At 41.8% G+C, this 13,750-nt stretch overlaps 1 protein-coding gene across 1 annotated transcript in view; it reads right to left on the bottom strand.

Moving 5' to 3' along the window:
* Positions 1 to 8,859, bottom strand: part of DCLK2 (doublecortin like kinase 2) — an 85,949-nt gene extending 77,090 nt beyond the window's left edge. Inside the window, exon 1 of the mRNA XM_009989020.2 lies at positions 8,445 to 8,859. Within this exon, the coding sequence (XP_009987322.2) occupies positions 8,445 to 8,859 (415 nt within the window). The remainder of the gene's footprint in view (positions 1 to 8,444) is intronic.
* Positions 8,860 to 13,750: the final 4,891 nt, after the last annotated feature.

Below are 13,750 nucleotides of genomic sequence, written 5' to 3'. Positions count from 1 at the left end.
AGGATTTACCAGAGGAGAGTCTCAATATGGTACGCCAGCTTTGTCTTTCACAGACGTGTATCATAACAGAATATCTTCCTTACATTATCATGGAATGTGATCTACTGCCTCTCAGAGTTGTAGTACAACACCCTTTAGGACAGCAGAAATTGCCCCGTTATAAAACTTTCAGTCAGTATTAATTCAAAAGGATCATTATTTCTTTAAAATAGCAGTGTAAAAATCTTTGCCTTCTACTAGTTCCCTCGCTTGATGAATGAATGAAATAATTTCTTGATTATCTGAACAGGTTGCAATACCCATTTACTACAGATTTCTTCTTATTATTTCTTTTCCTTTAAGCAGAGGCCTTAGGTTTCTTTTTCTGATAAAAAAATAGGAAGTGCTTTCAACTTAAAACGATGTAATACTGTAAAACAAAAAATTTCAAGAATTTGTTGAAAGAAAGTCAAGAAACTTGTTTCAACTGCATTTAGCGAAGCTTTAAATTGAAGCACAAACTATTTTAGCTTTTTTTTAAAAAAAAAGTATGTGGCAAAAACCAATTGGAAAATTCCCTATAATTTGCAGATACAGGAATGACTAATATCCTGAGAACTGCAGGTTATCACAGATTGTTTAGTAAGTGTTTTAAACCCTATGCCTGCTTTCTTATACCAGTCATATAAACTAAACTTAGTAACATAGGTTTTACAAGGAAAACAGATTGTACTACTACACCTGCAAGTCAGGGAAATATGGCGGGATGAGAGCAAGGCCTAAAAATCAGAAAACATATGCACTGAGCGACTTGCTTGGTTCATGACTTAAAAGATAAAGAATGATGTTTTTATTCTATTGAAATTACTACTTAAACTTTTAATGATTTCACCATAGCCAGGACTTCATCCACAGTTCCTAAGTTCTATTGAGAACCTTGCAAAATACCAAAAAAGCCACTAGAAACAATATAATTAGGGAACCAACTGCTGCTTTCTGCGTAAAGAATGATTTTCTGGGAATGAGTTAAAAATTTACTTGTTTGGTTTATCAGGGGTATATGATTGATTATTTGACAGAAAAATAATATTTAAGGAAGAAAAAAAAAACGGCAGGGATAAGTTAAATCACACCTATAAAGTTACTACAGGAAACTTTCCTATAGGATGAAGTATTCAAAAAGCATGGCTAAGAACACACCACCCCTGGACGATTAATCTGCGATCACCGTGCTATTGTTATTTTAGCCACCCTCCAAACTACAAAATGCATTTATATATGTCTGTTTGGAAGAAACATCAAGTTATTTGTAAGAGTATTACCTCTCCTTTACATTATATTTTGTAGGTAAAAACCTGAAAGTGTAACTTTATATACAATATTTTCTCACAGCTTTAACATATGACCTGATTTTAAATCTCCTTGGGATTAACTCATGTATAAATACACACTTCTGATAATTTCCACACTCTCTCAGAAAACCAATATTTGTAAAATGTAACATACAGCACTTCATTTTTCTGTTTATTTAAACCAGTCAAACTGATTTCAAACATTTTTAACAAAGTAACAGACAACTTTACAGTTAAAATCACACACATAAATAAGTTTGGCTGTTTCACTAACTGCCTTGAATGGTATTTTTCATGTGTCTAACCTAAATAAATACAATTTCAATTACTAAGAAAATATTTTCTGAGACTTCAGTGGCATTATGATTTATGATCAGGCTGTAGCTTTTTTTTAATTATTATTATTCGTACATCTACCAGCCCTAGAAAATTGACAACTCAACAAACAGGCATAAACAACACTTCAAATATTTACATTGCTGACTTCGATATGGTCGATTTTATGGTTTGAAGGCCCACTTTCCATTCATAGTCTTGACAGGTTTTAAAGCTAATGCATATTAGCCTTCACTGACACGGTGTCACAGCAGTTACTTTACTGGAAATAAATACCATGTCTTTAACTTACAACATTAGCTTTAACGTGAATCAGTTCCCTAGTTTTTAGACCAGATCATGAAGTTAGTCACTAACATTACATTGAGATTTACAGGTAAAGTAGTACAGACTAATGAAGCAGAAAGATCCCTTAAGCAATACTTTCTTTTCTTTTTTAATGCAGGGGAAAAAAAAAAAAAAAAGCAAGAATTACAGACGTAGGTTACAGCTGGGACTCTGAACCTTGCCAAACTATTCCAAAGCACAAAGCTTAACCAGGCTGCAGAGCAGTTTTGGCAGAAGTATGAAACTTCCTTATAAGTTGGCACTATAATTTCAACAGAGCATATGTGCCATCCATCCAAGGCTTCATGACAGTACCCAGAGCAATCTAAAAGTGTCAAATCTTCCACGAAGAAATCCTGCTATCACCAAAAATTCCTCAAATGGGGCATATGCTCACTTAAAAGGATTAACATCTGCTGGTATTTTAGGTCACAATATAATCAACAAATGGAATAAGTTTACTTCTGATTCTCTATGTCTTATTAATATAAAAAAAAAAAAAAACGACTAGAAGACATGAAACATTGCCTATTAACAAGGAAACATTATCTGACTCTAAATAATTTACCTGTGCTGCATTAATAACCAGATGCGCTATCCATGAAGCAAGACCCATGCGTGTGCAGTGTGTATACAGTTTAAGCACATTGTAGAAAGATTCCAGTTTCAGAGAGCCAACAGTCTAAACATAACACTCATTGTTCCCTCACAACAGTAAAATAGAGATGATGAACACAGAGAATGGATAAAAGAGAAAACAAGACTATTGGTCAAGCTGAGAAATAGCCATAGACCACCAGTGGCCTAAACACTGTTTTGCTTACTTTAACACTCATCTACAAAGGTCTTCTTTTATTCACAGGAAATGTGCCCAGCTCACTTCTCAAGATATAAACACAAGGATAAAGAGAGTAGGGCAAACTCTCCAAAATTCAGCCACGCAATTTTAGGTACTGTTAGGAAAAAGAAGGATGTATCTTGTTCTTTTGTATCAAAAGTGTACATCACTTGCAACTATGTGCAGTTTTGTGGAAACACAGCTGCCTGACAGCGTGGGGCTCTTCACAGCACAAGTTTTGTGAGCTGAAGCCCACTGACATTCAGACTTTTTGTCCTTAAAACCAGAAACTACTAAACAAAGACTTGTAGATATTCCATTTTCCATATGCCACGTAGTGGGTAATGTAAGAAAGAAATTAGGTGTACAACGCCCAAAAATCCTGAGTTGGGATATTTGAAACAAAGTATCTTAACAAGGTTTTCTGGCTTGTTTTTTGCAAGATGTTAACAAGCACGAACCACTATCGTCTGAGAATCCCATAAAGCACCATGTTTTTAAATAACCCACTGCCTAACAGAGAACGACACAGCTGACATAGGTAAAAACATCCCTGCAGAAGGAAAACCGCTAGTGTCCGTATTTTTTAAATGTGTGTTCCCACGTGAAGCATATAGGACAGGGCAGGTTTCCCGGTACATTTGATCTATCCATCTCATGTTCCTCAGCTTCTTTTGGTGGAACTCCGTAGGTTCAAGGGTGTCAAAAGCTGCGTATTCAGTATAGCACAGCAGTTACTAGGGCCACTAACCTTCTCACTAGGAATCACAGGAGAGTACCTTTTTTCTGTTCTGTAACACAAAGCTGAGCAGATTTCCAGAACAGTGTATTTACAGCATGTATGAAAGGACTGTTCTGAAAATAAAACAACCCCTTTTATGAAGGGTTGGGTTATTTAGATCTCTCTTTCCTTCCTTTCTTTCACAGAACTTCCTTTCTCATCAGTTTCTTACAATTCCTTCACTTTCACATCACCTCTAATAACCCTGTGTAAGTCACAGTCTTTCCTCATCTATAGCATTTAAGTTCCCCAGGCACTTTTTTAAATCCTGGGATGACAACCAGGATTTTAGTAGATGACTAATTGCTTCTAGTTCTCTTTTGACTTTATTTAGTCAGGAGGTTCAGATGACAGCATCACAGAACAGCTGAGGTTGGAAAGGACCTCTGGAGGTCATCTGGTCCAACCACCTGCTCAGGCAGGGTAAAAGTTTTCAGAAGATAGTTGAGGCCACCTGGTATCGAACCCACCTAAATTACACATGCCTTCTCCACAGTAAGTAAATAACTCTTTGCAGGTAAATTACATTTCTTCCATGTCTGAAACTAGGAGATGCACAGTGGCAGAACAATTTTACTTTGCTTGGATGGGAAGTTAACTAACAATTACATCCATATTTCACATACACCCCCCATTGCTCCAGGACGGTGCAAATACAGTGATTTGAACATATATTTGGAAACACATGCTTTTAGTGTTTTTTTAATCCTTCTTTTACTCTTTCTTTTTACTCTTCATTGTTAAACTTGCTACATTTGCCTCTTTTTAAAGCATTACAGCTTTTGGCTTTAGCACAGGAAGGTAACCATACCTTTTGGAAGAAGCAAAAATACAAACTGCCTGCTTGGTGTCACCATCTGCTTGCCCTGACAAGAGAAAAGATATTCTTGACCTAACATGACATTGTGCATGGACTAGAATCACAGGTACTTAAGCAGGATTAAAATGTAACATGCAGTAACAATGACAATGATCTAAGGCAGAAAATACTTGGATTGTTCAATATCTCATTTCAAAAACATTCTTTTACACTGTATTAGTGTGGCAGAGCCCATTTCTTTAAAGCAGATCTTGTCCTGTGCCACATGTCCCAGCCATGCATAAGGACTGCCCTGCTCAGAACCTTCCCTCTTCCTGCCCAAAGATTCCCTACAGGTGCCTGTTGATTGCCTGCCCAGCTGCACAGACTAAACTACAGATATTTTATAAAGGACTGTATTAATTAAGCAGTGCAGCTGAAAGAACAAAGACTCTTAGCTTTCTACCTAGGGAACGAGAAAAATTCCCTATCGCATCCCAAATCAACGCAACTCTTCTAGCCAGGAATAGGGTTTACACTTGGTTTCTTCTCCCCAAACCCGAGAATGTCTCCCAACTTTGCAGCAGACCTTAACAATCAGGATTCTCCATGTCTTTCACTACCAAAACAATGAAAGCACAGGACAGTGAGACAGAGCATGACTGACATCAAACACAAACCTCAGCACTGAAGAACTGCACAGTTCTTACTATTACCATCATGTCAAGCTTTAGGAAGCTTACATTTTTAAAGAAAACTGAAGGATTTGGACAAGCACTTATTTAGTTAACTTTAGTAGAGAATAAAAATGAAACTATTATTCCATTATTGCTATTGAAGGGAAAATATAAAATTACACATGGAGTCTCCTATTCAAAAGATAAAAAAAGTAGTGTAATATCTGACAGTAAAGCTGAAAGAAAGAAAACTGTAAGAAAGTCATAATATTCCAAACCTCCATCCCCTCTCTGGATCTGTCTCTCAAACAAGATCAGGAGCAGACAATGAAATTCTTCACTACTCCCATTCTAAGAAAACAATGAAAACTGTCAAATTCATGAGCCATAAAGTTCCCCAATCTTCAGGGGCTGTGAAAATAAATGATACTTGCCTAAGGCTGGTCCAGCAGAGCATGGTTTTTTGAGTGTCAAATCCAGTTAAGAAATGCAATATGCTTAAAATAGAACTTGTCAATTTTTGAATAATAAACATGATCTGGTCAAATTTTTAATTGACTCAACTTGTAAAAGTAATATTTGAAATCTACAGCGTGTCTCTGCATTAGCTGTTTTCCTCTTCAAATGATACACGGTAAAACAGATTGCCAAATACAGCCAAACCCCAAAAAGCATTCATCAGTGACTCAATTCAGCTAGTTTGGACTACTATGATACAGAATTTGACACTGCCAGCTTTTATACTCCAGACAGATATCAACCTGACAAATGGCAAATAGGCCTTAAAGAGGTTGCCTGCACTGGGGCACATCAATGTCCAAGAACTATACACAGAAGCTCGAGTTGAGGGATGTTTAATGCAGATCTTGCTGGCTTGGCAAGGGTGGCTGAGCGCTCATCTTCTGCTCGTGTCACAGACTTGCTACTACTGAACCTGAACTGCTGCAATTCCATGTACCCGTTCAACAACACTGATGACGAGGAGCAAAGAGACTCCTCAATTAGGTATTGCATCAAGTAGCCACGTTTGGTCTGGTGTTCAGCCTGTAGCTGGCATGCGCAACAGCACTTTAATTATTTTCCTTTCTGAAAACTGAAAAGCAATACAACAACAAAAAAAACATGCAAAACTACTTTTGGTGCTACTGCAGTTCAAGATTTAGGACATCACCAATTTAGGACATCACAATCAAGCTTGCTGTGCTGGAACTACAAGAAATAAAGAAAATAAAAGCAAATCAGATCCTCTTCCAGCATCTCAAGAACAAAACAGCTGGCAAAGAGCTCAGATAATTTCAAGGAATGATGGATTCACTACTTGTTTGCTTTCTTCCTGCCCCTATACATGCTTTCCTTTCTCTGTATGGTGATTAGACTTACACCGGTGAAGTTTTTGGCATGCTAATTGGAGAACATACTAATCCAATTATGATGCTACAGGATTTTCTTAAGATTCCTGAAAGTTGTACTGGTCATGGATAGATGACTAAGTAATTGAGACTCCTTTTTTTCCCCTTTTATTTAACTGAGGAAGCATGAAAGCGGCATTTCAGTTGTGACATTTGTTTTGCTTTATTCTTCCACCAAAGAGCAATGACAAAGGTCACTCTTTAAAGGAGCATTTGAAGAGACAGGAAGTAAGTTTTTGCTTTCAGTTATTAACTTAGAGTCGTGAGAGCACACATTGTATTTATAGTGTTTTCCAGCAAGTCATTTTGTCTTGTTTAAAGCCATAAAAGCTTAAGATCATTCCTTCTGCAACATTTCAAAAGTCACCCCAAGTTATCATTAGCTTATGCAATTTTTGCTTCACCTCCTTTCCCTACCACCTTCATTCCAGCATCTCTTTTTTTTTTTTAGCCATCTCTAAATTAATCACTGAATCATGGAAAAGTTTTTGGTTGATTTCACATTTATTTTATTACCACAGAGTCAGCATTACACTCTGCAATCATTTCAGATTTCCTCTGTTTGGACTGTGAAACAGCCTTATGGTAGATGACATGATGGGAAGAGTCCTCAGGCACTGCTACTATTACAAAGTGCACTTTCATGCATATCCTTTTTGAGCGAGACCCCCTTGACACAGCAAATGCTGTAGCGTCTCCCTTCTTCTTGCACTCCTGGAGTGGCTGGTCCCTAACTCCCAGTGCCTTTACGTTACTATATAAAGGTCTTCAGGTTCCCTTTCTCATCAAATTCTCCAGGTGTGATTCAGCATTGCTGTGAAAAGGCAAGTTTACAAATCAAGGCTTAAAGGACACACAGCTCAAAGCCTAAAAAGGAGGCAGCATTAAAAGACCTACAAATTGTACTTCTTTATTAATGCAAGTAAGCTATACCCAGCATAGAGTCATTGGGTGGAAGACTGCAGTGGCTGATGTATTAGACACCTGAGAAGAAGCATCAAACGCAAATTGATTATGAACCTCACAGTGTGCACAACATCACCAATACATCTGAAAGGCTGATTCATGTAATGCTGAGTTTAAACTGTATTTTAAGATACCATGAGAGAACATGGGGGAAGCCTGCTCCTTGTTCTTGTATCATTCCCTACAAACAAGAGGCACATGTTTCACTGAGGAAAAAAAGTTCTTCTGGCCCCATTTTGAGTAGTCAAACACTGCTCTGCTCAGATTTGCAAGGTCTACATAACCTTAGCAGCTAAGTCCTATTATCAAAAGCTACTTAGGGACAATCTGAAAAGCATTTTATTCAATAAAACGCTTTTGGAAGTCAGACAAGGTAGATAACTCCCTTTATGAATATGGACTTCGATCACATTTGAAATTGGGACTCCACACCAATTTGTTTTAATAAGTAGTAGGGTATAAATATCCCTTTGCACAGCACAGGGGCTTTCTCTCGGAAAGCTTAAGCCAGTGAGGCATCACTGACAGTGTAATAACTGTTCGAGAACTAAATTACAGTGTTTTCTTCTCTTACAAATGGAGATGACTGAAAGGTAGCCAAGACCTTTACTATAGCTCTTATGGGTGAAAAGAGCACCTGCTGCTTAACTACCATTAGAGTCAACTCCCACACATACAGACAGCACTTGTCTGGGTGATGGGAGAAGCGGACAGTCTGCACTGGGAAAACGAGGCCTACTGCACCTCACAGCGGTGGGCAACCCCGGCACACTTGCCCTCAAGGGCTCCTTGGCTGCCAATTTTCAGCAAGGCGTCCTCTCTTAGCTTTGATCAGGGTAGCAAGAGGAAAGCCCACGCCAAGGAGAGCATTCAGCCCACCTCCAGGCCCCATACCACCTCTCCCCGGACCTCGACATGCCAGGGCAGAACCGTCCACGGCATGCACCCTGCCTGCCCCTGGCCCACAAGGGCCAACTCACCTTCCACCAGCTCGTCCAGGCTGGTGAGCTTCTTGCTGCCATCGATGGTGTAGATGGTGCGGACACCCTGGGGCAGGTTCACGTTGTCCGACAGGGACCGGGTGAGCTCAACGAGGAGGGCGTCGAAGGAGCGGAAGCGGTCGGTCGAGATGGCATACACCAAGCCCTTGAAGTACCTGTCCCCGTTGCGGTAGAAACGGGCTTTCCGGGCTTTCTTCTCGGAACTGAGCGCCTGCAGGGTCCGCGTCCGGTAGAGGCTGCAGTGGGCGCTGTGCGCCGGGCTGGGGATCAGCCCGTTGCCCCGCGGCCCCGCGCCGCCGCCGGAGCCGCTGCCGCCGCGGCGCGGCCCGGCGCGCTGCTGCCTCTTGTCCCGCTCCTCGAAGTGCTCCAGCTCGATGCTCCGGTTGCTCGCCATGGGGAGCCGCCCGGCCGCCCTCCCAGGCGGCCGGCTACGGGCTGCTAAGCCTGTCCCCGCGCTTCCAAGGGCTCCGCTCGCCTAATTCGGCATCGCGCCCGGCCTCTCTCGCCGGGAGGGCTGCGGCTGACCGCGGCGCCCGACCTGCTCCGCAACCGCGGCTCCCGCTGCCGCTAGCTCCGCCGCTACCCGCTGCTCCGCCCGCAGTCGCGCACAAAAGCATCCCTCACGCCTTAACTCGGCATCCCGCGGCTACGGGCAATGCCGGGGAGGGGGCGGGAGGCTCAGGGGAGCCCCTCGGCCGCGCCCCCGCGCCGTGCCCATGCAGGCGCGACAATGCGGAGGACGGACGCCGTGCGCGACGCTCCGCCGCTGACTCCGCCGGAGAGAGGGGGTGGCGGCGCAGCGCCTGCTCCGGCGGCTCCCGGCCGGCTCTGGCTTCGGTCCCGGCGCGGGGGCACCGGGACTCCTGCGGCGCCAAAGGCCACCAGACAGTGTGAGGAGCGGCGCAGTCTCCCGGGTCCTCGGCGGCCAAGGGCGGCGGTGGCGCCCGCCTCGGAAAGACAACAACCGCCGCAGATCCGCCGGGAGGAGCGAGCCGCGGCCCGGCCGCCCGCCCGCGGTGCCGGCGGGAAGCGGGAGGCGGGCGGGGCTGCGGCCGCCCGCGGTGCCGGCGGGAAGCGGGAGGCGGGAGGCGGGCGCAGCTGCAGCCGCCCGCCAGAGCCCGGCCGCGGCGAGGCGGGCGCGAGGAGGGGCGGGGGCGGCGCCATCGCGGCTCGAGGCGGCGGGGATGGGCGCTGAGCGGGAGGAGAGCTCCTCGGCGGGGCTCAGGTAGGGAAGGGGGCTCTTCTGGGAAGCGAGAATGATTTCGGGGAAGCAGCTTTCCCTCAGGGGCAGCTCTGCGCCTTTCGCGGCGGCTCGGACGGGACCGATCCGTGGAACCCCTGTCCCCTCGGGCGCACCCGCGGAGCTGTCTGCTCGCCCTCCCCTGGCCTTACTGTGACTCAGTTACTGGGTTAAAACACTAAAAGTGCCTCGAGGACTCTTTTCTCTACGGCCTTCTTCCTAAAATACATCCCCCAGGACAGAAACTGTGCATTCCTGTCGCTTCCCTTTCTCATTTGTGAACACCACTGAGCCTTCCACCCTCTCTGAGAAACCAAATAAACCCAACTCCTATTCCACAGTCTTAATCTCCTGTGTGTGCTTTATCCCATGGTTCACAGCTTCCCCAAGTAGCTTCTCAGTGATCCCTAGGTTGCTCAACTCAAATTCACTTTTGGTAGAAAATGGCCGACGGATGCATTGAATTGGATGCAGTATCAACTTTTTTTCCCAACTGCTGCAGAACATATTTTTTTTTCTTGATATAATGAGTACATTAAAAAAATCTAAAAGGCATCTACAACTAGGTACAGGTTTTCCCTTTTTTTTCAGGCCTCTTGCTTTGAGATATTCCAGTTGTATTACGTCATTACAGGTGGTCACAGTTTCTGCTCTTTTGTCCTGGGTCCATAAGAACCTTTGCCCATCCTCCACACCACTTACTCAATTGGTGTCAGGAGGTGGCACTCAGGTTGATCCTCTGCATTGCAAGTGTAACAGCTGCAGGTGGAGCTTCTTTATAGAAAAATTAAATTAGTAACTGAAAGACACATACAGGAGAGAACAGGTTTATAAAGTCCTTCTCATGCACAGGACAGAAGTCTGTTCAGTAAAGACATTCTACAAAGCTTAGGAGATATGTTTCTGTCTATTTATACAAACTGGGAAAAGGAAGAGATTTGGCTTAGAAGATTTATCAACGTTTGGTTTTGTGTTTCAGCAGTTTTTGAAACTAGTTTGTCATGCTTTCTATGGATTTATTATTTTTCACTTTTTTATATTGTGAAATATCAATAAAATCAAGCACTATCTCACCATTGTTACTGGGCTTATTACAAAGTAGATTAAACATCTGGCTGCAATACTCCTAAAGACAGTATGTGGAAAACATCAGTGAATTTCACTCTTTTTTTGAAGTGCTGGCTTTTGTGGTGCCTGGAAACCTCCACAAGCAAAAGGAAGTGATAAACCATGGAGCTGTATTATCTCCTCTGGTGGTACAATCAACAGAAGGAACTGAATGAGAGGAGTTTTGTTATAGTTGAGGCATGAATACACCTATTAAGATTGGATATGCAGGTCTTGCCTCAGCACCAGGACCTGGAAGCCACAAAACAGTAGGCAACAACTTTCTAGAGTGGTTTTGATGGGTAGTTTCTACTCCTGTTTTCTGGCAGAGTTACACAGGTGAAGCTCAAACTCACCTGTGTAACCTTGCTCCAAAGTGGATTGATCTCAGCTGTGAGGCTGTATTTTTTCCAAATGGTACCACATTGCATAGGCATGTCTAGTCTTTGCAGAACAAGTCAAATTGCTTAGTTTAAACCTCAGCTGAAGGTTATTTGGACTAATAACCTTTTTCACTTTGCTCAGAAACAGACCACCTCCTCCCAGCTGTTAACTATTAACCACAACTATGTGTTGACTAACATGTGAAATATATATATGAATTCAATATAATAACTGTGTCTGACTGAATTTGTGTTGGAGAATTCAGTGTAAGAGTAGAAGTTTGATTGTTTTCAAGTTGCTTTGCTGGGTGGTAGGGTATGTCACATGCAGGACTTGCTCTGACTTCTGAATTCTCTAGCTAGAGATGGGATAGGGGAAAAGGAATTTTATACAACCCCTACAGTAAAGTGAAAGGGAATTCTCACACCTTTGACCAGGACAATTTTCTCTCCTCCTGAAAGGGAATCCCTACTACAGAGAGTTTTTGAAGTCTGTACAGCCACAATGCTTTATAGAGCATATAAACATGAAATTGGTTTTTGGCTTGTAAAGCCAAAGTACTTCTATATTAAGAGGCTGCTTACAGAGAGATTGCAATTAGACCTGCATGTGTAACTGCCAAGGAAATTCCTGGTGACACCTCAAAACACGTTCCTACAACTTGTGCTCTTCGGTTCTCTTCAGATGTTGTTTGTGTTTTTAATAAGCTCTGTAAGCCCCCACTGGGAATGGTTCAGAGTGCTTGTGTTTGTATGCATGCTTTGCCTTTTCCTTGCCACCTTATTTCCCCTAGAGAGTTATCTGTAGTCAAACAGATGTTTTAAAAAACTTTTAAAGATGAGGAGTAGAACCTAGAACAGCCCCATATGCAGTTGAACTACATTTGCTATTACCCATGAGAAAATTAGTGTGCTTAATATGTAGTTCCATATGGAACTGAGCTATGCAATCCCATCGTCTTCTTCCCGCTTCATATTTACAAATAGGGTTGATAAATTAGCAGTTCACTTGACAGCAACCAATGTTACATGTATAAATGATACTTTGCTTATTAACCTAAATCTCCTGACACCATAAAAATGTAATTATCATTCATTCTTGGGATATTCTTATTCTATAAATATACATTTCCATTTTGAAAAGAAAAGAGCACCCAGTTTTCATGTCCATCTAATTAATCAGTTGTCCCTCCTGTCTTTGCTTTGTTTTTTCCTTCTGCTTTATTGTGTTTACATCTCTTTCCTCATCTAGAAGGCCTCCTATGTGCTTTGTTTTCTTGGTTTTGGTTCAGTACATTGATTTTGGGTGGGTTTGTTGTTTTGTCTGTTTTGTTTTTTTTTTTGTAACAAGCAACTCCTCTGAGAAAATTCTACAAGGAAACCAAGAAAACTTTACCATCAGACACAATGCCTCTTCTTCAGTTACCTGAATTCCTTACCTTCCTGTTTGGAATTAGTGGAATTCAAGTTATTTAGCATATTTAATGGGTTGGTAGGCAAAATTCAGTTCAAGTTCAGAGTCTACAGTGGATAGTTTTAGAAGAACATTGATATATCTGACCTTTGCATTTAGCTCATTGATTTCACCTTGAAAATGATAATATGCAATGTTGCTAAAGGAGAAGAAAAACCACCATAACCTTGGGGTCTGTTTGCTCAAGATTTATTATGCGAAAAATGTTCTTTGAATGATTCAATAACAAAATATTTACTTGTAGCACCAAATATATCGAATTTGAGTATTTAAACAATGAAATGGTTATTTGTAATGTTTTGTTTTCAACTAAGAATGTTAAAATGCTTTTAAAATATTCGTACAAAAAAAAACCTCTGAGCATCCCTGTGAGATGCTGTGCCTTACTTCATAGGTATATGAAATGGGAGACCAAAAGTTTAAACAACTTGCCCAAGCAGCAGAGAGTCAGACTGGAACCAACAACCTTCTCTTCAACCATATTCTTTTCATCCACTCAACAGTTTCTCCATGAATCCCATATAGAATATAGTATTGCTTTTAAAATGGCTGATGTGAATATAGACAACTATACAGAAACAAAACATACAAAGAAATACATCAGCATAGGTGGCATCGGAAAGATATTTTAGCCCTCAGTCAGGCATAGTTTCCTTATGCCGCATGTTCTTGTCGCATTAACACTTGTTGATTTGTGGGAATGTAAGTCTGAGGGTCATTGAATAATCTTAGTACATCTTAATGTATCATAGTTAGATAAACGTCTGAATGCAGTATCTGTGATAAGCCATTGTGAATGTGTATCCAAAAGACCTCAGAGTTATTCACCTGTTTCGGTAGACTAGGTGAAAATGCCATACAGATGTTCAGTTCCCTGCGGAACTACTTTATACACTTCCCAACGGATTCCTTTGTCCATGCATTCATCTTTAAGAGTATTATTTCTGAACATCCATTTAAGAGTTCTGAAAGTAGTAAAAAACATATGAGTAAGCTCCTTATAAAACCAGTATTGAACCTGAGAAACAAAAATGTAGAGATGGAAAGATCCTCACAGTATGTTCTATTTCAATTTGCTGTA

The sequence above is a fragment of the Tauraco erythrolophus genome, chromosome 5 (genome assembly GCF_009769465.1).
Source record: "Tauraco erythrolophus isolate bTauEry1 chromosome 5, bTauEry1.pri, whole genome shotgun sequence".
In the NCBI taxonomy this organism is placed as follows: Eukaryota; Metazoa; Chordata; class Aves; order Musophagiformes; family Musophagidae; genus Tauraco; species Tauraco erythrolophus.
Note: the sequence above shows the minus strand (reverse complement) of the source record. Positions and strands in the feature narration are given on the sequence as shown.